The sequence below is a fragment of the Leptonotus elevatus genome, chromosome 8 (assembly GCF_054856555.1).
Source record: "Leptonotus elevatus isolate MCC_2025b chromosome 8, RoL_Lele_1.0, whole genome shotgun sequence".
Lineage (NCBI taxonomy): Eukaryota > Metazoa > Chordata > Actinopteri > Syngnathiformes > Syngnathidae > Leptonotus > Leptonotus elevatus.
The window spans coordinates 23,131,736-23,158,433 of record NC_141246.1 but is presented as its reverse complement, the minus strand read 5'-3'; the positions used below and the strand labels follow the sequence as shown (position 1 = coordinate 23,158,433).

The window sequence follows — 26,698 nt, the reverse complement described above, 5'->3', positions numbered from 1 at the left end:
AGGCTAACTTCAAAATAAAGCTCAAGAAATAATACGTTGATGGCATGCAATAGCCTCAGAATGCTTTTATTTTGATGTTGGCCTGAATGGTGGCGTGAACGGCTGACGGCTAGCTTGTTGTCTACACATTTCGGCTTGCCTTATCGTAGTTTTAAATTGCCATTACATGCCAACATCAACACATCACCCTCCCAAAATCATATCAATTGCTTTATTTAGGGCGCTAAGAAACCTCTAGTTTATTACGCCGTCGGCACAAGTCTCCGGTGTTAGCGGCTCGTCGCTAGCTGCTAGCAGTGAGTGCACAGCTCGCTGCTTTTAAAGTACCGGTAGTCCGACAACCGTGGCTTTGTTTTCTTAGTTTGCCTCTTTTTCAATGATGGGAACATAGGCTAGTTTGTCATCCACTCTTATTGTAGAGGAGCATGTGCCTTAAATTGCAGTTTGAGGTATTTTTCTTTCTTAAAAGAAAGGAAGAAAGAAAAGATAGAACGTCATCCTCATTATCTTCACGCTAAATTAGGGGTGGGAAAACTCGGTCCTCGAGGGCTGTCCTGCAGGTTTTAGATATTTCCCATCTCCAACACAGCTGATATATGATCACCTCATCAGCAAGCTCTGCATAAGCCTGATAACTATCCTGTTGATTGTAATCAGCTTGTGTTGGAAAAGGGAGACCTTCAAAACCTGCAGGACTCTGGCCCTCGAGAGTTTGCCCTCCTCTGCTCTAAATGAACTGCAAAGATTAACAGCAGAGGTAGTGGAATCTGTCCATAGAACAACCTTCAGCCGAGCACTGCACAAATCTGGCCTGTATGGAATGGTGGCAAGAAGAAAGCCATTTCTAAAAGCGAGCCACAAGAAGTCACGTCTGCAGTTTGCCAGGAGCCATGTAGGAGACATCGTTGACGAGTGGAAGAAGGTGCTCTGGTCAGATGAGACCAAAATTGAACTTTTTGGCAACATTTCAAACGCTATGTTTAGTGTAAGAACAACACTGCTCATCAGTCTCAATACACCATCCCCACTGTCAAACATTGTGGTGGGAGCATCATGCTCTGGGGGTCTTTCTCTTCTGCAGGGACAGGGAAGATGGTGAGAGTAGAAGAGAAGATGGTTGGTGCCAAATACAGGGCAATTTTGTAAGAGAACCTGTTGGGGTCTGCAATAGATCTGAGACTGAGACGAAGGCTCACCTTGCAGCAAGACAATGACCCGAAGCATACAGCTAAAGCGACAATGAAATGGTAAAAAAAAAAAAAAAAAAGGCATCAATGTGCTAGTGGCCCAGTCAAAGTCCTGATCTAAATCCAATACAAAATCTGTAGACAGATCTCAAGATTGAGGTTCACAAACACTCTTCATCTAACCTAGCTGAGCTGGAGATGTTTTGCAAAGAGGAATGGGCAAACATTTCAGCCTCCTGATGTGCAAAACTGATAGAGATATACCCCAAAGACTTGAAGCTGTAATTGCAGCCAAAGGGGGTTTGACAAACTATGAATTCAGGGGGGACAAATACTTCTGCACACCCTAGTTTTCCGTTTTTGTTGTTGTTGCAAAACAAGTTTGAAATAAGATATGCAGTTTGTTTTACTTCACGATTATGTGCTGCTTTGTGTTTAACTTTCACATAAAATTCCAGTGAAATATATTTGTTTGTGGTTGTATCGTGTCAAAATGTTGAAAAACTCAAGGGGGTGAATACTTTTGCAAAACACTGTATGTGTCTGGAAGAGGGCTCATGAGCACTACCCAGAGTTCCCATCTCTTCTCGACCATGGATATCACAGGAGACTGGCAAGTTAGAACCACTATGGTTTGAGGGTGACGTCATCCCCAAAGCCCTCGTTGATGTCTTTGCAGAAGAGGAAACGGAAGAGGATGATTTAGCAGCTGATGAAATCCATACAAATATGGATGATGATCAGGAAGAGGAAAAAGAGGATGATTAAAATCCAGTTATATTTTATCATAGTTCAATTTCATGGTTAAGCTGCACTTTACTATTTCTCCATTTTGGCTGCACAGAATGTTAGACTATTAAGAAATGTTCGCAAGTACTTTTTATTTCTTTTAGGATCTTGTTCTTTTTTTAAATCTCCTATTTGGTTCCCAGATTTTGTGTGATTATATTTGCACTTGTCTGAGATGTGCAAAAAAATATAATCTTGAAAACGCTAAATTCTCTCCTCCTCAGTGTGTCAAGATGTGGAATTACAACTCTGGGCTGCTTTTATATTGCAAAAGTCTTAACTTGCGACTCCAGGATCTACCGGTACTCTGAAGGGGAAGAGCTGAGGGAGCTCAACCTCACCATGAACTATCTTGAAGATGCTGGAGTCAAACAATTGTCATCTGGACTGAAGAATCCTTACAGCCACATCACATCTCAGTGAAGTACTCATGAATCGGAATCATCCTCTATTTTCTGCAACATTAGCAATACGTTATGAAAGTTTCTCTCTCTCTCTCTCTCTCTCTCTCTCTCTCTCTCTCTCTCGCTCTCGCTCTCGCTCTCGCTCTCGCTCTCGCTGTCGCTGTCGCTCTCGCTCTCTCTTTCTCTTTCTCTTTCTCTCTCTCTCTCTCTTTCTCTACCTCTACATTTCAGCCTGACCTGCGGCGATCTAACGGATGACTGTTGCACACAGCTTGCCTCTGTCCTTGCTTCAGACAACAGCATGATCAGTAAGATGGATCTGTCTGACAATGACATCCAAGATAAGGGAATAAAGAAGCTCTGTGTGGGACTGAAGAGTACTCGATGCAGACTTGAGCACTTGGTGTAAGTTGTTGTTTATTCCCTCAAGTAAAAAAATAAAATAAAATAGTAACAAGTGGTATGCAGATTTGGGACCTGGCATAGCAAAATTAGTCGCAGTAATCCGTATTTCAAAAATAAGACCTTGGCATCGTCAAAAAGAGAATGATGTCAGCTACTCTCCTCATATTATTATTATTATTATTATTATTATTACATAATTCCTCCTTTGAGATGCGTGTTTACGGCAACACTAAGCTTGGAGATTCAAAATCATCAGAAAATTTCATGTGTGTGGACAGTAAGAAAACCAAGAGACCAAGAATGCCAGCACATTATGCTGTAGATGATTGCATACAGCGACTGTGAGTAGGGAGAATTTTTTGGGCTTTTTTTTTCAAGTGGTTTATATTGATAGAGCATGCTTTGGTATTGACAAAAAAATATAAACCTCTTGAAAATCGGTTGAGAAATGAGCAACTTACGACTTATTTTCATTAGCCATGCGTTGCCTTTAACTCATTCACTCCCAGCCATTTTCACAGAAGCAATCCTGTTCACTCCCGGCTGTTTTACTGGATTTTGGCTGATTTTGCAAGGCCCACCGAATATTGTGTTCTATTGCTATAAAAACATGGTACCTACCGAAAGAAAGATTAGAGTCTCTTATTTCATCAGGGGGGGGATTTAAAAAAAAATATATTTCTATCTGTTTCCGTTTTGCAGCAATTAGTATTAGAATATAGCTAAGTTTCATCATTATTTACAAATCTATTTAGAATTGTGAGTAATTTAGTTTTTTTTTTTTAAACATGGCCCTGGTTGATATCCTTTGCTCTGCTGCCACCTGCTGGCCGCTTGTGGAATAACTACCATTTCTTCAACCGTTCTTTGCAGTTGAGAGGTGGCATCAAAGCCTTCTGTATCTTCTTTTTTTCCTTTTGGCTGCTCTAGCATAAAAAACGTATGAATACGTCTTTGGGACACTTAAAACATTTAAAATAGAACATATGTATATGTTTTTGGAAGCAAATGAGTTAAATGCAAAGTTGTTTCTGCCAACATGGTCGCCATGTAGTTATAGTGGGTAAGTGGGCTGCTACAGAGTGCTGACATATCCATGATCATTACGAAGTACGCTACTTGAATGAATGTCAGTAGACAGGTATTTTGGGTCATGAACTCGAGCATAGGAATTGCAATTGCATATTGAAAATCCTGCCAATTCAATTTTAGTTCCTATGACATACACAGATTCAGACAAGTGCGGGGCACATGGGTGGAAGTGCGAGTATTGGGACAGGGCCAAAGTGTGTTAGATTTTTAGAGTTCAAGGATGTCATGTCATCTGAAATAATTTTAAAATATGTTTTCAAGAGGGGAAGAAAAAATAAATAACAATGCTGTTGCGCAAGCATGTACACCCTTTTATATTGGGACGTGAATCTACCACTCACATTCAAACACACTGCTGCCGCTGATTAACCCAATTAAAGTTCAGATGTACTTAGCAGCCTATTCATAATGTTTTTTTTCTGTCGGAAGCCTGAAAGTTTTGTGCTAACACTGACTGCTACTTGGAGCTGTTCATAATTTCCTCTACCTTGACTTTAGTGTCTACACTTAATTTCTTCTCCTATTTATGATGAATTTTAGCAGATACCCATCCCCAGTTATGAGACGGTGCACACATTTGTGCAACCATTTTATTTGTTTATACAGGGTGGCACAAAAACACAAACAAACAAAAAAACTGGAACTTTTTAACAATCTAATAAAACCAAAAAAGAAGGGAGAAAAATATTTGATTCATATTAATTGAAACCTTAAAACATGCCATTTAAGAAACATTGATGAAATCCCAGTTGGGATGAGGAATCTCAACAGATTTTAAGAATGCATTTGTACAGAAGGACGCCATGTACAGGACATAAAAAATAAATAAAAGAAAATTACATAATTGTTTTCAATTGAGTTGTACAAAGTATGGGTGACATTAATGATGGAAAAGATTTTGAAATAATTCATCTTGGTCTGATTTTTATATATCAAAAAACAAACTGGCATTTGAACAGGGGTGTGGAGACTTTTTATATCCACTCTCTTTTTTAGCGCATAACTTAAGTTGTGCCTTTTATAAGATGCAATTTATGACAATGATGTGATGTGTAAATACACTTTTCTTTTTGACTAGCAAATTGTGGCCTTGGCTCAAAAATTGTTGGACACCTGATTGTTGCCCTGAAGTCAAACCCCAACTACCTTACTGAGCTCCTTCTGATGGGCAACAAGCTGACCAATTGGGACATCAGAGTACTCATTGAAATAACAAAGAAGAAGGAATAATCATTGAACACAATCGAGTAAGTGGTGTGAAATACTGATTTTAACAATTATTTCATAAATGGCTAATCAACAGATTGTTCTACAATTGTGTTACATTTTAAATGACTATATGCATCATTTCAGTGACTAATATTCTTTTAGCTAAATGTTTTCCCCATTTTCTTCTCTTTCAGTGTCTCCGAATACTGAGGCGTCAAAGACAAAGGTGGATTATGACAGGAACGTATTTCCTCACTCATTTAATCATACACCTCATTGACATTATTGGAAAAGGCATTTGGTTGCTCCTGGAATATTCCATATTTGAGTAGTCGATTCAATTTGATCAAATTTGTTTTAGAAATATTAGTATTTGATACAGAAATAAATGTGCATATAATTAAACACACATAAAGCCATTGATTCTCTCATGATGTATTCATGTTGGTATGTTCGTTCCAGAACATGCTCAGTGAGGCAGTTTTGGGATAAGGCTGTGGGGGAATAGGGTAGGGAACCCCTGCATGTGTGTGTGTTTTCTTTTTTTTCTTTGTAGATCATGTCCTGTAATTCAAATCATCTTATCAGTGCTTTGGCACCATCTTGTGGTATCTATTAGGCATTAAAAGTAACTAAGCTCTACTCTTTGCAAATAGCCTTTTTTTTTCAAAAATGTTTTGGGTGTGCACACCCTCTTTTATCTGGCTGTGTTCAGAACCATTCACATTCCACACACCTGCCACCATTTATTGTGCCTATGATTAATGCCAAATAAAGTTCAGATGTTGTTCTAAAGGCTGTTCTTGACTTTTCTTTTTGGTCACATCTTAAAAGTACAAGGCAAGCTATGGCCTGCAGAGAGCTTCCATGGGATCAGAGGGATCTCGTTGCTCAAAGGTATCAGGAGAAGGTTGCATTACAGATGTGGGAAATGTGTTATGTTCTAATGAAACCGAAGTTGAATCTTTTGGCCATAATTCCAAAACTTAGGTTTGATGCAAAAATGACACTGCTTATCATCAAATACCTACAATACAATACCTACATTGAAGCATGGTTGTGGCATTATTATGAACAAGGACTCTTTTTCTTCAGCTGGAACTGGGAGCCTTAGTGAAGATGGAGGGAATTATGAACAGTTCTACATACCAGACAATAAGTTAATGGGTTGAAGTCTTTAATTTCCAAACTACGGCTCAGGGGCCATTTGCGGCCTCTGCATATACTGTAAGAACAACATTTGACATTGCTGGGGCGGCTCTATTCTGGTGGAAACAAGGCAACTCTCCACCCCAAATGGCTGAAAAAAATCTAACTCTTAACAGAAAAAGAAAGTAACAGTAGCTATAGTAGCTTATATAATTGCTTGATGGACTTAAAAAATATATTTATAGTCGAAGAGTGAAAGTGTCCTTTGTATTTCAGCTTACATTTTTCTGTTTATGACCTTTAGGAATGTTTGGACACTTGCGTTGTAAGTAAATCATACTAAAAAGTGATTCACTGTCGTTAAAACGGATTACAAGTTCTTTAGAGGAACAATTCCCAATGTACTGTATTCATGGTTAAAAGGATAAAAATATTATTTAAAATATGATTCCAGTTTCTGACGCTATACTTCTGGCAGCAGCAATGCACTTCCGTCCTGTGTTTTTTTATTTTTTATTTTTTGCTCGCAACAAATAACATGGAAACGTATTCAAATGTCATCCATACTGAATTATACAGAAATGCCTTCTCACTTGTGATGGCCAATTTGATGCTTTCTGAAGACTTCTTTCTATGCTGTAGGTTCTCAACAAAGATTTACGTGTTTCCATTGTGCACACAAATCCTCCTGCTGGCCAAAACTTTGGTTGGCAGTCGAACTACAGTCTGTGTGTTTGAGTGTATTTTCGTGACATTGCAGTCTGTATGAAATGAACATTATTTCTTGTGAGAATAAGAACACATAATTTAAATAAATTAAGAGGAGACAACATGATTAAGGCCCATGGGACTGTTTTATATGCAGTAACAAAATCATCAATGGATGGAGAGAAAAAAAAACTTTAACATTCTAGGAACTTTTTTGTTTTGGGGTGAAAATTTCCAAATTTTGAGATGATGTTCCACAAAAGCAAGGCACCTGCATATGTACAGCGTATTTTGTCTTCAGCGCAACAAATGGGATATGGCAGCCAAGGCCGAAGTTTAAAATTGCAGGCAAAAATCAACATAAACACACATGTATTCTGGTCTTCGATATGGGTCTTCAGTAAGGTAGCTTTTAATGTAACAATCTCCTACATTTTGGAGAAAATAATCTGGCGTTCACAAAAGCACCTGATTCCGTACCATGCAACAGGAAGAGGAGATTTACATCCTCTCAATGTAGTTGTGAGGCAGCAACTTGCATTTTTAATGACATGAGCATTACAGCATCAATTGTACATTCCACAATGATGTCATTTCAAATAACCATAAACAAGCCTACATTAATTTAGCAAGCAAACACGGTTTATGTTCTAAACCAGGAAACTTTAATTGTAAACTTTTTGCAGTCTAAAATCCAATACTGTACAACAGAATATTCGATTTAGACTCCATTGTACACATTTTGAGAACACCGATGTTGACAGTTGGTTGTCAAGACATAAACAACTAAAATTACGAATGGTAATTTAGTATTAAACATGTTTATAGCATACATTACCGCTGGATGTGGTGTCTTGAAAATACAGTTAAACAATAGCACAACGCAGCCGTTCTTGTTGTGACATCTAAATTGCACAATTACACTTACTGTAGTACAATGGGGGATATGAGAATCAAACTATATATATATATTTTTTAATGATAGGATAGAAATGAAATAAAGAGAATGATTATCTTAAAATAATTTGCCCTTGGTCAGTGTCCAGACTTTTATTTTTGGAATGTACTGTAAAACTGTCTAGCTGATTAATCTCTCTGACATTCAATGAATATTTCACATATAAACCAAATGTCTTCCAAGTTTAGAGTAACTGGTTACTACATGCAATGATACAGTAAAATATAATCTGTCAGCATGATGACCGGTATGAAAATACTGTGATTGTTATCAACTCAGATCAGCAAAGTAAAAAAACAAAAACATTTTATCCCACCTTCATACTCTCTTTCAAAAATTATGAAAAGCTGTGAGGTGAGAGTTTCATGCCCTCCAATCTATTTTAATCGTACACGCTGCATTTTCAGTAATTCAGTGCTGCCCGCAGAGGGTAACGATGAATGACCAGCGGCCAGGCTAAGGTTGGACCCCTGTGACGCCACTCTTGCCATAGCGTCTGTTCTCAAGAGTTCTGAGGAGTATGAGGGAGCCTCAACAGACCCATGCGTCAGGAAATCAAATCCCTGCATCTCCACTTCCCTGTCATTGATAAAAAGGTCTTCTTCCCCCCAACCACCTTTGTCAGTTGCCCCTCCGCCTACGTCTTGGCAACTTTTCTGGAAATCAGTGCAAGCGTTTCTACTGCATCTTGGGGATGAAATGTTGCAGTGGCCGCCTTGCATTTTGCCTTGGGCTGTCTGCATCAAGTCCTGCACTGACATCGACTTTCCCAGACTGTGATTAACCTGACCTGGTCCTGAGCAGCAGCTTTGGGTTGCTGGCACCAGGGGTTCCAGCTCAAGACTCATATGCCTCCTCCAGGAGCCCTCCTCCTTGGCGTCGAGTCTGCCCTTGTTGTTGGCGCTACCCTGTTGGTGTTTACCTAGTGTGCCGAGCCCCAAATCTGGAATGACTTCTTCCCCTAGACTGCCACAGAAGTCTTCAATTTCAAGGGAATTTTCCTTGGAGGATGCACGCGTCAAGTTGTTAAGACCTACATTTCTGTTTGGAGGAGGTGGCGGCGGTAGTCTTGCCAGAAGACAAAACTCCCCATCTGCTGCTCCTCCTCCCACACCACTGCAGATACTGTTTGGGGTGAGGATTGGAGGAGAGCTCCCCACTGTTTCCTCATTGCCACTTTCAGGTGTAGTGGACTGATCCTGGGTCTGATATTGGGGATGAGGATGGCGATGAGGATGGTAATGATGTGGCAATGGGGATGGACTGAAGGATGAGGAAGCAGGGCCAGAAGGAGGCGTAGTGCTGGAGGTATTGAGGTCGAGATCGCTCGGGGTCGCCAGGATGAGATGGAGTCCTCCCTGGGACAGGTGCGAATTGGTGGAGGAGCGTGTGACGCAGCCGCCAGGGTGAGGCCCTGCGCTGCCGCTGACCTGGCTGGGGAAGGATAGATCCTTGCTGAAGACAGAGGACTGGTAGTCCGAAGTCTGTTCCAGCTCAAACAGCGGCAAAGATGAGAGCGTGAGAGCTGTGGAGGAGCCCTTCCGCAGAACCTGCCGATAGATCTCGAGCAATGAGTCGAGCTTTGACTCGATTGACTGGACCTGTGATGTGAGAAAATAGTCAATAAAACAACAAGCATTTAAATCCTCTAAGGTTTTTATGTGATTATATACAGTTTGAGTATGTCGCCTGCTCTCAAAAACGTATAAACACGTTCTATTTGAAATATATATAGTCCTCAAAACGTATGTATACGTTTAAAAAAAAAGGTTTTTTTAAAGGTTTTTTTTTATGCTAGAGCATACAGAAGGCTTTGATACAGCTTATGATCTGAAGAGGTCGCTTAAAGCAATGGTAGTTATTACAAAAGACGGCCAGCAGGCGGCAGCAGAGTATAAGAGATCAGCCAGAGCCATGTTGCAACAAGCTCTTTTCCCCAGTGTTTTCAACAGGTATGTGAATAATGATGAAACTTAGCTATATTCTAATGCTAATTGCTGCAAAACGGAAACAGATACAAACATACTATAATATATACTCTTGCTTTGAATTCTGAATGTGGAGATCCGCTCAGGGCAGGAGCGGATTTATTCTAATTGATTACACAGCTGTGGGCATAAAAATCCCTAATTGTTTGCGGTGTGTTAAAAATAAGGTTAAAACAGCTAAAATAACTATAATACATAATTGCTTGATTTATTTAATAAAGTTGGACAATGTCAAAATGGATTTTTCAGTATGTGGCCCTCGATGGAAAAATTTTGGACACCCCTGCGACGACTGTACGAAATTACTGTACCAAAGTTTCCAGCCAATTGGTTTGTACCTGGTTCAAAGCTTCATGTGCTTCATTTGCTCTTTGGCACCACCAAGTGGTCAAGAAGACCAAGCAGTAAAATATACAGGATGAAACAAAAATGTAGGCTAAAACAGTGACAAGATGGCCATCTAGTAAGTATCAATATTGAAGTTTTAGTAGTAGGTGTGTAGTGCAAATATGGCATAAGTAAGAAATGTAACATTGCAATGTTAATGACAATAAATATGAATTCAATATTGTACTGTCTATTGTGGGGATCGAACCCATGACAAGGTGATTGAAAGAGCAACATTCGAAGAGTGCCAGCTAAAATATATGTATGTTGACTTATAACAAGCAAATGCAAATATGATACAATGACTACACTGGCTGAAGAAAATAAGTGTTAATCCTCCATGCGTATTTGTACATAAGTATTATTTTCTCTTGCACACCGTAACCTCTCTATCTTGCCAAATAACCTCAAGTTCACACCAAACTAGGCGTGTGCTCAAAATAATGATACATAGATAGGTACCGATATTAATAAAACTATACTGCTTCGATATTCTCATTCTGAGTAGCGATACTCTTCCCTGACACCAGGGGGCTACTGATCTTTTGTCAACAATGGTCAGTTAGACTGCACAATTTATTTATTGTTCAAATGATGCTTCAATCTCTAAGTCTTCAACATAAACTAAGGAGCAGTAAGGCCATACTGTATATTATTGTACCGTATATCGCATTGTGTCAAATTGTATCGGCACATTTCATAACATCACTACTAAAATGCCTCTGACTTGCAGTTATTTATCATTATGATCCTAACTCTCAATAAAAAAAAGTAATACAAAGAGAAAAGACAAGTACCTGGCGCTCTACTTTACAAACACGGCCCAGCATGCTCATGTCCTCCAGCAGATCTCCATCAGACAACAACTTGTCACGAATCTTCTTGTCCAGCGGGATTTGTCCTTTCCCCAGGATTTGGTCCACCCTAAGTATCACAAAGACAAACCATAACAGTAACACATGATTTGCTCAAGTCAGTGTGAAATCTCTGGTTGAGCACAAAGCAATTAATCTGCTGACTTTACAGTGTAACTTTTATTCCCGTGATGTATGGACATTTCTGACAATTGATGTTTCAGCTTGGCACCGTGATAGCCTTTCTTGTGGTTTGGCCTCGTAAGCATGTGAAGACATTTAGCTGAATTCAAGTTAGTGAAAGTTGTAAAGAATTCAATGCAATTTTACCTCATTTTGGAGACTCTTATGTTAACAAGAGAATGAAAACTTAGATTTTTGTTAATGTACATTTTGTTCATTTAGAAGAGATATAACATTTGTGATTAATCGTGAGTTAACTATTGAAGTTATGCGATTAATTACGATTTAAAATTTTAATCACCTGACGCCTCTACTTAAAAATCGAAATAGTTTTTTGTTAGCTTTTTTTTTCAGAATTTGTTGAATTAAGTTTAACTTGCTCCATTCAAATCACTGGAAAATCCGTACATTTTTTATGTCACAGGTTGTTCAATTGTACAAGTATGGTAGACGAGATAGCAAGTGACAAATCTGTCTTTATTTGACGTACACACTCATTTGCGTAATTGTGTGACTGTTAAAAAAGGTAAGTACTAAAGAAAAACAACTTTAAAAAAAATTATGAAGCAATTACAGTAATTGTCATGTATTCCAATAGACATTAGCAAAAGTATAATTAATTTCATCTATGATTAGGATACTCTCATTTTGTTTGAAATCTGCACGCCTATTTTTACAAATTTGGGGTATCTGACAATTTGAACAGTTGGCGGCATTTTTTTTTATGTACAAATAACAAAATATACAAAAAGGTAACATACAAAACAAAAGCGTATGACTTTCTTCAGATGAAGCACGAAAAGCAAAGTGCATGGAGATGGTGTATCATTACAAAATGTGAATTCCATCCTCTAAACAGTAGATGGTAGCAGAGCACAATGCGATACAGGATGTGAGTTCCAAGGCTGGGTTCAAATCACTTTCACCTTAACCAATTCAGTGACTTCAGATTATGTAGTAAATGATTATTGTGTGTCAAAATGTGTGAGCATGCGCTGTATTGTGAATGAAGAGAATGAAAATGAAGTGAAGCCATTTGATGTGTACGGGCACTCTGACCCTTGGGTGGAGTTCTTTCTGCCCTGGCTGTAATAGAGAGGCAGGGAGGGGGAGGAAAATGTCTTGACACGGCTGCTCAGGGGCTGCGGGCCTACAATCATGTCCAGCCTGTGAGGAAGCAAAGTGAACACACATACACAAACACACGTGCATGAAGTATGGATGCAGATGCAAGCATGCACACACACACACGTACGCCCCCCCCACACACACACATACACACATGTGGACGACATGTATTTGCAGAATGTATGAAAGAATGTATGCAATGTTGAGAAAATAATACTCATGACTGAACGGGGACCATCTCATTATTTTCTTTATGGCTGTTTTACTTGATCACTTGCGTGTGTGTGAGTGTGTGTGTGTGTGTTTTTAGTGTTACACACACAAAAAAAAGATTCTATTAGGGTATGTGAACTAATTAGCACAACTGCCATCTTTGACCAGTTGCACAAATAATCATATCCAATACAGTAGCTCAAATATTGTGCTTTTACCACTATAACAATGTAAAAAAAAGTAGGTAGCGATGTATTCATTTAACAATATTGTATGCTTGTTATTACTATCAATGTATGTAATTTGCAGTGGTGTACAACTGCTCTGCTGCATATTGAGAGCTGTTCTCCACACAGCAAGTGTTAGATTGACACTGACAGTGTTAATTAAGTTCAACACTAGACTGTGTCATATGTGTCTACATCAATGAGTGTAAATGTTACACTTTTCAAAGTGTTACTTTTTTCCACACTTAACTAGTGTACACTGGTAAACACTGAGTAGGGTTGAACTTACTCTCAGTGTCAGTGTTAAACATATAACTCTGCCAAACTACACTAAACTATGTTGTTTAAACACTTATGAGAGTATTGCACTCGTGTCAGCGTTAAAAACTTAACTCAAACTATACTTTATTCTAATAAATAGTACTTCATTTAAATTGCGTTTTCCCTGCTTACATTTTGACTACACAGTATGTTCTGTTGAGTAAATTTGACTCTATTTAGAGTGGGCCCAAATAGACTCCGTTTTGGGGTAATATTTACACTTGGAAAATAAAGATTTGGAAAAAAAGTCACTCAAGGGTTGAGGAACGAACTCACGACCTTCATCTTGGGAGACAGCCGATCGACTCTCTGAGCCGTATTCGTATATCTCTCGTGTCAGCGAGAATTTACACTTATGTAACTAAATTAGGCAACCAAACAATCAGGAGCAGCTCTCATGATACACACACAATCTACACCACTGCAAACTTTAACTTCAATAATGAACATTTTAAATGACTCCCTCTGACAGTGTCAATTAAAACATTAATAGTTTTATTCTAAGCATAGCCTCAAATTCAGTTTATGCATTGGATATTATTATATCATGCAAGTTGTCATAATGCCGTGGCTGGTAAGTGTATAACATATATTTATAAATGGAATAGAGCAAAACATTTGGCCAATCATGCAGAAAGTATTGAACATGGAATGTATTGAGCGTCCTACCTGGTTTGAAGGCTTTTAATGCGACACAACATGTCCAAATGACCTGCAGAGTACTGCTCAATCACATCCTTCACATCATAAGGACGCAGAGTCTCCTTGAACTTCTTCTTTGCGACGTGGAACTTCATTATTCTGTGGGAAGAGCAGGTGTTTCACTGTCAGCCACAAGGGACGCTCTGATTTTGCCAAAATAAAGGTGGCTCTGCACCCTCAGCTTGTGACCATAGGTTTTGTCGGCTCAGCTCCTTGTTCACCACGACAGACCAATAGAGTCCGCATCACTGACGCTGCACCTGCCCATCTCCCGCTCCATCCCGCCCTCATTCTTGAGCCCAAGCTAGAGGCGAGCCCGACTGTGTCTAGTCAGAACTTCTCAATCTCACACACCGTCACATTGCACCTGACCCTAATGGCCCCCCTCACAGGTGGGGAGCCCATGGGAAGGGGGACCCATGTTACCCTTTCGAGCTGTTTCTGGCCAGGCCCACATAAAAACAAACAAAAAAAATGTCTGTATTTTTGCACCTGCAAAGCCTCAAGGCCAAATTTACTGGTAGTTGGCAAAAGGCAAGCCTCTGAGTCCCCAAGTGGGGGGAAAAAACAACGTATTTGGCAAGAACAGACCACAGTAAAACTTAAACGATTACAATGAAGCCAGTGTAGAATAGTAATGTGTGAAGCAACAGCAGATGTTTCAATGCATAATCAAGCTGTGCAATTTTTTTTAACACTTTAGGACAAAATTTGCCTCTGGCTTGAAATGCAATAAACTGCACCCAAACACATTTAGTACCTTTCTAAATTCATTAAGAACACATTAATTGTTTATTTATTTCAAAAGACAACTGGAGCCTCTGCTTCTCAGCAATTGTAACGGTTAGCAAGACTGGTTGTTTGTCCCTACTTTAAACGAAGGACTCAAAAGCTGTATAAAGAAAGCAATTAACACCATCAGACTTATTATTAGTAACAATTGCTTTTGTAATATTGAAATTCAGGTGGTGGAGAGTGCCATTTAATTTATTACTTTGAACAACCACTTGAATTGTTTGAATTAGGTTGACACAAAGATTTGATTGCAAGCAGAGAACTAGAAAGAAACTTGGATCAATTAATTAAAAAAATAAAAGAAGAAATCACTAGTTTCTCTGTAACTTTTGCTCACCTAATTGCTCTAATAGCAGACTTGACAGAAGGCAGCAAGTCGTCCACTGAGATCTCACAGTGACAACCCTTCTCATCAAAACCATCCTCTCCTGCCATGTTAGAGTCTGCTGTTTAGGAAAGGGGGCAACAACAACAAAAAGAACAACATTTACATGTTAATTTGATTCATTGACACAATATACAAATAAAAAACTACTATTTGGGATTTAATTTCAAGGCAATGCTTCTCATATGACAACCTTATAGCTACAAAAGAGGATTAGGGCCAGTGAAGAGAAAAAAAGGGTTGGCAGGATTCTCACTTTATTCTCAGAATTCTGACTTTAATCTCAGAATTCTTACTTTAAAGCGAGAATTCTGACTTTGTGACGTAGAGCTATGACTTGTGGGGGGAAGTCAAAAAGTCAGAATTCTGAGAATAAAGTCAGAATTCTCAATTTAAAGTCAGAATTCTGTGATCAAAGTCAGAATTCTCACTTTAATGTCAGGATTCTGAGAATAAAGTGCGGCTTTTAAATTTGAAGTCAGAATGCTGTGATCAAAGTCAGAATTCTCACTTTAATGTCAGAATTCTGAGAATAAAGTGCGAATTCTCAATTTAAAGTCCAAATTCCGACTTTAAAGTAAGAATGCTGAGAATAAAGTCAGAATCCTGCCAACCTTTTTTTTTCTTCTCTTCACTGGCCCTAATCCTCTTCCGTATGGATCTGCCTGAAAATATGTCAAGAATGTGATTTGTAGTGAGTGATCATAACTTAATAGCATGCACTCACCATCAGTGGTGGATCGCGACTGACTTTTAAGGCGCAGTGAAGGTCTGAAACGTGTGCGATCATTGAAACTCCAGCTCTTCTGCACCTTGGCAGGGCTGGTGCCCTCTGTACCCGCCTCCACCACTGGAGAACGACGGTCATTCACTGAGGATGTCTGCCTGTTCTTGATGCTCTGACCCCTCGGGCTAGCCATCCTCACCCGCTCCTTAAAGCTGAGTTTCTGGCTGTGAATGAAAAGACAATGAATGGTGAAACAGGAGAGTAAGTGTGAGAAGAGGAATACCAACACTGTTATTAAGTTATAATCACATTTTTAACATGTTCAAAAATTCTCTGCATCATGAAAAACACCTTAAGTATAAAGAGGGTTTGAGAGTCTGTGGTGAGTGTCTTTGCAACGTTTTGCAACATTGAACAAAGCCTGTCGAAAAAGCAACACTTGCTACATGTGTGCACCCTTGCAAGCCTTAGCCGCTCAGTAAGATATGGGCTTTATAAGAATTTTTAATATCTTAAAATATTTACCATATTTTCCAACTATAAATCGCTTCGGAGTAAAAATCACACTTAGCCAAAAATGCATAATTAGGTAGAAAAAAACTGACATGAGTCGCACTGGAGTATAAGTAATTTATTTTACAAACTACTTGACCAAAAACAAACTTTACGTTCATCTTGGAAGGCAAGTTATAACATTAATTTAAAAAAAGAAATAGAGAACAAACTGAATAGATGTAAGATATGCTAACAATGAAAGTTCACGACTTGCAGCTTGTAGTCTGTAAAATATGATTTTCTTTTGGGGGGCATTTGTGTTCAGTCAATATTTAAACATGTACTGTTTAAATATTTAATTGTTAAGGAGTCAGAGATATTGGTGCTTAAGTCTAGAGTTACCTCTTGTTGAAATTATATACCCTCGGTATATATATTTTTAAAAGTATAAATCACTCTGGAGTACAAGTTGCATGAGCAGCCAACCATTGGAACAAGTAGGACTTATAGTCTGGAAAATATGGTAAATAAAAGTGATTAAGTGACATTTTTGATATTCAACTATTGATTTGCCTTTAAAAGTATTCAAATTGTAATTTAGGTTGGTTTGAGCCAGATTTTGTGAGGTGTTGTGGGGGCAGATTATTCATCTCCCATTTGCTTAGATTTTTCACAACGTTCCTTCCCTTGTTGAAGTTTGCATGTTTCAGCTGGTAGCGTCTCTTGATGTTGAATTCCTTAGAAACAGCCACAATTATTTCGTATTTCAGTGAAAAAAATGTGCCAATTGCCACTTGTCCTGGAAGCGTCAGCCCTCTGGGTCAATTTTCATTTTCTTTGCTACAGTCTCCATGTTTGAAAAGGGCTGGAAAGAGTTATGCAGTGAAGGATGCATTTGGATATTCACTCTAAGCTCTGGTTGAGGTGCCTTCAGTGTTGGAAATTTGAACATGGGCCACAATTGGCCCCCAGGCTGGACTTTGGTCTAAGGTCTAGTCTACTATGTGTCACCAAATTGTCAGTGCACTGGTGGCATGTAATAGAAAACATACTTGGAACACCCCACATAGTGTAGTGCAGTCTGCTAAATTATTAAACAGTAAACTAGACTTGTCCCAGTATGACAATCAACATTTGGCCATTTTTACACCGAGCAGACGTGCGCCTGTCTACAAATATAGGGGCCCTAGTGTGACTTAACCGAGGATGGATGAGGATGACGATTCGTGCATTCCTTTTTTAATATCTCTTGAGATGTGTAAGTCACATGTGCGGCTTCCTAAGTTAACAAGTGCATGCAACACAAGTTCACAAGCAACAAGGCATGGCTCATTCTGGTAAACAACAAAAGGGTGTTTTTGTAATGTCCTTAAGTAAGGTATTTTTTTTCATGTTCCATATTTACAGTAGGCCTATAAACTAATTCAGTATGTCAGTGATGGACTGTTTTATTACTTTCAACCTGTTCAAGCTCTCCTTCAAAAACAATTACCTTTAAAATACAGCACACATTTCAATATATGACATCTGGCCCCTGTGATTCTCAGCAAACAGAACTTGAGCTAGTCTTATGTCAGACAGTACAGGACTCTACAATAGCTGACTGAAGAAACAATGAACTGGATTATGATCAGAAAGAATGATTGTTGTTAAATTCATGATATGGGAAGTAGACTCTGCCATGGAGGGGAAAACATCATTATTATTTTCTTCTATATAAAACACTATTCCATTGTTCAATATATTTTTTGGGTTTGCTTTTAAGAATTAAATCAGGCAAATATAAATATAAAAAGCAGACAAAGTCGATCAAAATGAGCACATTTCTCAAGCAATCAGATCAGACAATATTAGTGCATAATAGTGTCTAAACTAAAGACATGATAATGCCCAGGGGGTGACACTGCAGGCCCCTACATATAAACCCATGCACCAACGTTTACACTGTGTTCCAAATTATTATGTACAGTATGTAGGATTTAAGTTAAACATTTGAGTTTTGGGTTTAACTTCCAAAGTTTAATGCACGTTTCTCCTTGCTATTCAGATCACATTTCAGCAATAAAAATGAGTTTCCCAGATGAGCCTAATTGAAAGAAAATTATTTAAAGATATTATTACACATTATCTTTATAATTATTATTATTTATTTTTATTGTATGTTTTTTTTAGTTTTTATCAGACAGCTACATCGAGAATGACCACCACCAATGAGCAAGTTATTTGAAGCCCGTGGCTCTGATCTAATTTTATTGTTTATTTAATTGATTGAATGCAGTGATACTAAGAATGAATGAGGATCTGAATGGCTTGTGGACAGCCACCGTGTCCCAAAAAGGCTTCAGTGTCAGCAAGGCGAAACATTAGTCTCATGTATCAAAATGACTTCTGCAGCGTAACTAGAGTTTCAATGGACTATTTCCTGCCATAGAACAAAAGCAAAAGTGTTCCTTTCACATACAAATATTTCTTATGCAATTCTCATGCAACACTTTATAGAAACTATTGAATAATACTCTGCTATGGCTATGAAGAAAGTGATGTGAATCTTGTGGCTGGCAACCATCATTCCCAGACCTCAACTCTATTTAAAACCTGTGGCGCAAAAAAGACCTGTAAGGGTATTTTTCATCTACAAATGAGATAAAAGCACACACTATCCCTGGAATTATAATTTTAACAGAAGAAAAAGTTAATGTTAATATTTGATAGCTGTAGATAAAAAAAAAAAATCACATTGCTCGAATTAGCATTTCTTTAGGTTATATGAGCTCTACGTAATAACAGTTTTTTTCTTCTACCTATTTTTTTCAACTATTAAGTACAACATAATGACAATAATAATAGAATTATGATTATTATTATTATTATTACTACTACGTGTATATAGAGAATGGATGGACGGATAATTGAAGACTCTAAATTGTTGCTCTGAATTCCAATACCGTTTTTTGGCCCCCGATACCGATTCCGATTCCGATATCCAACTTTGCAGTATCGGCCGATGCCAATACCATACTGATAACTAAGTTTTTTTTTTCTCAACATGAAAAAGCTGTCCTGTCATTGGTTCAAAGCATTCAAGGGCCGACAGGATATGTTAGCTTGGCATGCAGTGAACATGTCACACATCAGTGAATGTCGTGCATGAGCAAGACACAGGATGCTGGATCCAAAGTCCTATATTAGCATCAGAATTAATGGTATCGACATGTTACTTGTAAGTACTCACCGATACCACTGTTTTAATGCAGTATCGGGGCCTCTGCCGATACCAGTATCGGTATTGGAACAACACTAAGATATATATATATATATATATATGGCAAACAGAACTTGAGCTAGTGTACAACACTAATATATATATATATATATATATATATATATATATATATATATATATATATTAGTGTTGTTCCAATACGATACTGGTATCGGCAGAGGCCCCGATACTGCATTAAAACAGCGGTATCGGTGAGTACTTACAAGTAACATGTCGATACCATTAATTCTGACGCTAATATAGGACTTTGGATCCAGCATCCTGTCACATCCGTATAATATATATATATATATATATATATATATATATATATATATATATATATATATATATATATATATAGTAAATTGCCATGACTACTTCGGAAAAAGTCACAAAAACAGCAAATGTTTACTTATTTGGAACACAGTGTAGTCAGCATTCCGATAAAGATGTCATGGACAGAGCAGCGGTATACCTATGTTTCCAAGTGGTACACCTCCTCAGAATCTTCTGTTTATTACTATGCATTTAAGAGGGGGGAGGGGGGTCAAGGGTAGACAGATGCACAGAGAGAGAAGTGTGAAGTTGCTTTAAGCTCAAGTACTTCCTTTGACAAGCATTGATGACTATGACATTTTGAAGTACCAAAAAAAAGAAGAAGAGGCAACTGAGCTTAGATGAGGTAAAAAGACAGCCACATTTGGAAAATGCTACAGTTTGGTGACTCACACACTTCATGATGATGCCCCTCATTCGGAATGGAACATAGCAACAAGTGATTGACTCATAAGAGTCGCTTATGGACAGTACTCAGCGATGGCACTATACGCACGCTGACATCTTAACTTTGTGCTATCATCTCGTCACTGATCTACAGCAGCTCAAAAAAGAAAAAGTTGTTGCACCATGTAAGCTCAATAAAACACAAGTTGAGGCGCAATTTATCTTTTAGTCTGACTTTATTTTATTTATCGGAGAATGAGTATGTAATCTGCATCAAACAAAAATGTAAATGTTTTTGATTCAGCCATTTTATTGCCATTTGAAATGCTTTGACTTATTTGCTGTGACCATTTGCTGAGAGTAATAATGCCTGATTATTCAGGTTGAAGTAGCTGGTAAGAGAAAAAAACTACTACTGCAAATAACTGCAAATACAGTACAGCACACATAATTAATTTACATAGCTCTCACTCCTTCAGCATCAAATTTTATTTCTTTATTCATCTAACCTTTATTTATCCAGGTAAGTCACTGGAGAACAGATTCTTATTTGCAATGCCGAGCTGGCTGAAGACAGCTCATAAAAACAAATGCTTGATCATTTTATTGATTTATTTTTGTATTTGTGTCATTGATGTATGTTTTTTTAAATATATTTATTTCTTTATTACAGTGGAATGTGATGGACAAAACAGTAACTCTCAAAAAGCTCAACAGCACTGCAGTGAGTTTTACAAGTTACGCGGTTTTAGTTTTACTGATGCAGTTTTATGATTTTGTTTCAAAGGTATCCACACAACCCACTACATTATTAAAATCTGATGCTTAATATCTGAGAGCATAAGCACATACGGCTTTGGTCAAAATATTACACAGTGATGCTTGCACAGGATAGATAAAAGTAGTGTTTCTGTTACACTGACAACTGAAATAATATTGCGATGATGATCACAATTATCAGTTTGTTTGTAATGATTTGCTTGGCGTAGGTTAAGTTACAGTTGACCACAACTGTACAGACAAAACATGCAGAGCAAATATCTGTTGTTGCCCTTTCTACCAAAATGAGAATAGAAATAAAAATGAATTACTCTCAAGTTCAATACTATATAAACCTACCGGTACGTACGTTTCATGGAAACACCAGAATAAGAAAAGAACGGACCCAAATGAATATAGAATTATAGAACATTATATAATAGAATATCTAGAATTTGGCAAATGGAGTACAATGACACAATTCTTAGTGTGTATAACTGGCATTGTTTTCAAATAGCAGCTCAATTTTATTAAATGTCTACTGCCTTGAGTTTTAGGTTCATCTCAGCCAAAGATACACAATTAAAGTAGACATGATTGGGAGGCTTTCCAAAATAGCTAATCAGGAAAAAGATTTGTAGGCTTTTGGCTTGCCAATGTAACCTTTATAGATACAGTAACACATTTCTGCCATGACAAAAATTTGGCTTAGAACCAGAAGGCTACAGTAATAGGTACATTTAAGTATGTTTTCGTTTTTCTGCAAGATGCTAATTCTTCCCTGTAAGATGGCAAAATAATGATGTTTTTCATCACAAACCTTGTAGTTGGTTCTCCTTGTTCTTTTCTGGAGTTGACAGTTGAGAAAAAGACAGAAATTGTATTAGATATAATTGTGAGCATCGTGATGAATATTAATGAGTTCAAATGTTTTTTGTTCACATCAATTTCATCAGTTGCACTCACATGACGGAATATTGCAATTCATGCATTTCATGTTTGACCCTATTTAGTATCAAATCTATTGTATTCATCATTTATTTGTAATTAGTTGAATATCATTAAAACATTATAAATCAAGGTTTGCACAGTTTGCAATGCATCATACAAAGATAGCTTAAAAAACTACGGATATTTGGCTTTTGGAAATTGCAGGATTACCCTAAAATGCCTGGTCATCTTTAAAGGTGACCTTCTCTAAACTTTTATAAGCATGCCCAACTGTGTAGTATTTCAGTTTGTGGTGGGAAAACAAAGCTTCACTTGTTTTTTGTTGTTTGTTTTTTTACTCCCTTAGATGGTGCTCTTGGTTTAAAGATCAAGGCTAGTGTCATGGACATTGATTAATACATGCCTGGACTAGTTATACTAGTTATACTGTAAAATCAACCATTACAGAAACAGAAACTTAAAGGGTGGTTGTTTATTAAACTTGTTAAGCACTGTGCATACATAGACTATAACTGTCTGAACCTTTGAAACCTAATCACCCCTTCTTGAACTTACAGACTTAATTATAATCTAAATGAATACAAAAATCAAATGTCAAGCATGCTACAAGTCATTCCTGCAAAAAGAGAGCAAGCGTCACTGGGTAACAAAACCTTTCCTCGAATCACTTGTGTCTATTTCAAATGCTTATATAGTATATCGTACTGTTTGCAAGTGTCTTGGAGGTGGCTTCTTGCAATCAGGCTGCATCATTATGGCATTGTTGTACCGTAATGGAAATCAGATGAATATCTTCAACAATAGCAAATTGAAAAATGATGCATGGTATAAAGTATGTTTTAAGTCAGTGTATAATGTATAATATAAGATGCATGGTTAGAGCTATACATCTGGATACTATATATAGATACACAAGACAAGATAAGTTGTGAAGTAAAATAGCTGACTGCACTAAATTTAGTACACGCATGCAGGTCCAGCCAATATAGCGATTGATCTCTGCATTCCTCACAGTTCATGGCCACCCATTAAAGGTCAGAAATTTGGATTGGCTTCATAATTGCATACACTATGGAGCCTAAAATTGCTGTATTGATTCCATAAACTGATGGCCGCTATTGATCTCTCAAGTGACTGGATTAAAATGGAAGCTGTAAATTATGCAGAATGAACAGGTCAACTTTAAGGGCATTTTTTTTTCTTATTTTTTTTTCTTATTTTTTTTTTTACATGTACAGAAAAAGACAATTGACCAAATAGAGGCAGCAGTTGCCATAGTTGTACCTACTTTGTAGGGCTGCAGGTATGCAACGCCTTCAAGTGAGGCTTCCAGGTAGCAATGGAAACCGAGTGTTCGTCAGCTGCATAACTACGCCAAACACACTGCATGCAGAATACACAAAACCAAGAAGAAGAAGAGAAAAGTACAGAGAGAAGACCCATAAATACAAAGAGAATAAATTTTAAAACAAGGAGTGAGAGACAAAGATGAGAAAGAAAAGGAGGGAGATGGAAAAGATAAAAAAAAAATAGAAAGTTGATTAGTGAAAACACTAACACAGGGGTGTCACACGTCTTGGCTTGGAGCGGAGGTCAGGCATGAATACATGCCTGAGGGAGGGCAGGAGGCTCTCATAGTGCCGCCATGTGGCATCCAGGTATGGCCTGGTGCTGTCTGTGGAGTAATAACGCCACGCAGCCTGGTACAACATGTGAATGGACAGGATGACACAATGACGCTAGGAAAAGGAGGAGTATAACATGGCAGGAGTACGGAATGGGAGAAAAGCTACAGTGGAAGAAGATGAAGAAGAAGCAGATGCGAAAAGTCTGTCATGTGTCAGATGAGAATGAGGGGGGGGAAATACTACTACACCGTATATGCAGAAGACAATGTCAAACAATACAGGAATGAAAATTGGGGAGGCTAGAAAAGGAGGACATATGTGAGGCAGACAAGACAACAATATTTTCCCAGATGCGAACAATGCGGAAAAAAACACAACAAGCTCCTGGATTAAAAGAGGGTGAAATGACATGCTAGGAGATTTCTATCAAATTAGTCCACAAAAGTTAGTGAGGATGGAAAATGGTAATATTGTTTGGAATAACATCAACATTCATGTTGACCATATAGAGATGTGATTTATGCATATTGAATTTACCTGGATGAGGTAGGCCGCAGGGTTTCTCCTCTTTTCAAAGTGTTTCTGTCTGTGCTGCTCTTGGACCTTCAGGGCAAAACCTGAGCCCAGAATACCCTAATGAGAAAGGAAGGCATATTGTGAGCCGGTGCTTTCATTTCAGGATCATTATCATTTTTCACGACTTCATCTAAACATAGACTATGTTAAAGGTGCCCTGTCGAGTTTTTACAATCTCTTTAAGTGAGTTTGTCTCTTTTGTCCTGAACCCATTCAGTCACCTTGCAGGTGATACATAGCAAGTCTAACAAGATCACTTCAAAGCCTGAAATATATGAGAGAAAATTAACATTGTTTGTAAATAGAGTATTTACTTGTCCTTTTGAATGAACATATTATTTATTTATTTTTTAAATCAACTTTTTTTTTCAAAATTGACTTTTGATATGTGTCATACTTGATACATCCAGTTACAATGCTTTGTAATGCTATACATTTATAGCTGTCAAAAATATAATAATAAACAGACATATCAAACATATTAGTATTTCCCAAAAGCAAAAATTAATAAGTATCAGTGTCTCCCCTTTCTCACTTGGGGCGATCTTGCAAGGTCGCTGGATAAGCCATCAGCTGGGTGATACTGCCCTCTACTGGATTATCCATTCAATGCATGTGTCAGATCATATACGTCAGGGTTTTAATGGGAAAAAAATGCATGAAATAGAAGGCTCAAAATGTATTGAATGTCTTGTATTTGATGTGATACGTTTGGCGTTAGGGCGGCATGGTGGGTGACTGGTTAGCACTTCCGCCTCCCAGTGCAGAGGACGTGAGATCGAATCCGGGCTTCGGCCTTCCTGGGTGGAGTTTGCATGTTCTCCCCGTGCTTCCGTGGGTTTTCTCCAGGTGCTCCAGTTTCCTCCCACATTCCAAAGACATGCATGGCAGGTTAATTGAGCACTCCAAATTCTCCATAGGTGTGATTGTGAGTGAATGGTTGTTTGTCTCTGTGTGCCTTGCGATTGGCTGTTCAGGGTGTAACCCGCCTACTGCCCGAAGCCAGCTGGGATAGGCTCCAGCACCCCCCGCGACCCTTGTGAGGACAAGCGGCTGAGAAAATGGATGGATGGGTGGACGTTTGGCATTATAGGGTTAAAAGGTGACATTCATCTGCGGTATGTGGATTCTTCTTATACTTCTCCTGAGTTGACTTGGGCCTCGTCAGCTTGATACAATTAAATCAATGTCATGCCTGCACCCTGCTATGTGCCCAAGTAGCCTGCACTGTAAATCTTGACTTATCTATCAAGGGATGTCCACATTGTAGCACGCCATTTAAGGTGTCTATTTTTCCCATCAGGTCAATTATGTGGCTGTAGTGGCATCCGGTCAAGACCCCGTAAGGCGGATAACAAGTGGTTTATCACCGTAAATATGCATCCGTACAAACCAAACTGCTCATCAAATGCCATTGTGCCCTTCATTAGTGCAATAAAAGTTAGAGCCAAATAAATAGGATATCTAAGAGCAGTCATTAAAAAAAAACGTCGAGAAAAGTCTGCACTTACTGCAGGTAAGGCAAAGAAAGAGATCCCCAACAGTGCAAACCCTGCAGACAACATCCTTCCTGTCCATGTTTTTGGTGTCTTGTCCCCATAGCCAATGGTCGTCAGAGTGATCTGTGAAAATATGTTCCCGATTTATAACAAAAATACATACCAACCTGAAATTTGGTTGTTACGTGATATAGTCCTTTTTCCAATTGAATTAGCAAAATGAGAGGCATTAATATACATAAAATATCGAGTAGGATAAAAAGCAAAGGCAAATACTATTTACAGTATGAAACCATTCATAGCCTGTTAGGAGTAAAAAAACAAACAAAAAACTATTAATAATTCAATTCTTATACAACTCTGGTAATTGATACGCAAACTCACCGTGCCCCACCACAGGGCATCAGCATAAGTGGCAAAATCCTTGTTGAACTTATTCTCCACAAGGTAGACAAGGAATGAAGAGAAGATGAGAACCAAGAAACCAATGTACCAAGCAGTAACCAGTTCCTATGAGCAAAGATCAGCAGGCATTTAGAGCGTTAAAAGGGAATTTTTAATCGTTTCAATTGCTGTAAAAGTCTGGGGGGAACAAAGGGAAGGTGGAGGGGTCCGCCTAAGCTACGCCACAGTTAACACCATTAATATGATCCAGGCTGCATCTTTTCATGTATTTCGTATTTTGTTTTGGAAGCGTAGCACCCCTCAAAGGTGCATTTAAATGGTTTGACTTAGCATTCATTCGTCTGTATTCATGGTACTTCTGAGGACTTTGTTCAATGTCCCTGTTTTACCAGTATTACAGTGCCTTGAAAAAAGGGTTCGGACAACTTCATCGTTTTCATATTTTGTGACCTTACATGCACATGCAGTTATTGTAACCGTACATGCTATAATTCATCCTACCATAGTAAAGTTCAAATCAATCGTTGCAAGTCCAATATTGCCTTGACAGCTGACTGTGGTGAGTGCATATAATTTACTGACCACA

The 26,698-nt window shown here is 38.2% G+C and overlaps 2 protein-coding genes across 6 annotated transcripts in view; one reads left to right on the top strand and one right to left on the bottom strand.

The window, feature by feature from the left end:
- Positions 1-1,780: 1,780 nt before the first annotated feature.
- LOC147170254 (ribonuclease inhibitor-like) lies at positions 1,781-5,836 on the top strand. The gene is made up of 5 exons (XM_086082121.1): positions 1,781-1,800; positions 2,270-2,395; positions 2,612-2,785; positions 4,956-5,124; positions 5,281-5,836. Exons 1-4 carry the CDS (start codon positions 1,781-1,783, stop codon positions 5,029-5,031), a joined length of 396 nt encoding a protein of 131 aa, XP_085938247.1. The 3' UTR covers positions 5,032-5,124; positions 5,281-5,836.
- Positions 5,837-7,136: 1,300 nt separating this feature from the next.
- The window catches only part of LOC147170253 (potassium voltage-gated channel subfamily KQT member 5-like), a 97,096-nt gene continuing 77,534 nt past the window's right edge, over positions 7,137-26,698 (bottom strand). Inside the window, exons 5-15 of one of the 5 annotated variants that reach the window (XM_086083258.1) lie at positions 26,092-26,217; positions 25,720-25,830; positions 24,170-24,265; positions 23,293-23,387; positions 21,874-21,900; positions 15,812-16,035; positions 15,037-15,145; positions 13,872-14,003; positions 12,373-12,480; positions 11,074-11,200; positions 7,137-9,502 (exon numbers count right to left, since the gene is read on the bottom strand). In XM_086083258.1, coding sequence (XP_085939384.1) covers positions 8,279-9,502; positions 11,074-11,200; positions 12,373-12,480; positions 13,872-14,003; positions 15,037-15,145; positions 15,812-16,035; positions 21,874-21,900; positions 23,293-23,387; positions 24,170-24,265; positions 25,720-25,830; positions 26,092-26,217 — 2,379 coding nt within the window. In that variant the 3' untranslated portion in view covers positions 7,137-8,278. The remainder of the gene's footprint in view (positions 9,503-11,073; positions 11,201-12,372; positions 12,481-13,871; positions 14,004-15,036; positions 15,146-15,811; positions 16,036-21,873; positions 21,901-23,292; positions 23,388-24,169; positions 24,266-25,719; positions 25,831-26,091; positions 26,218-26,698) is intronic. The other 4 variants (XM_086083259.1, XM_086083262.1, XM_086083261.1 and 1 more) reach the window with 4 other exon arrangements.

Coding starts and splice junctions, on each gene's coding strand:
- LOC147170254 (XM_086082121.1), top strand. CDS start 1,781: ATGGATATCACAGGAGACTG. Junction 1,801..2,269: donor ATGGATATCACAGGAGACTG/GCAAGTTAGAAC, acceptor TTGCGACTCCAG/GATCTACCGGTACTCTGAAG. Junction 2,786..4,955: donor TGCAGACTTGAGCACTTGGT/GTAAGTTGTTGT, acceptor CTTTTTGACTAG/CAAATTGTGGCCTTGGCTCA.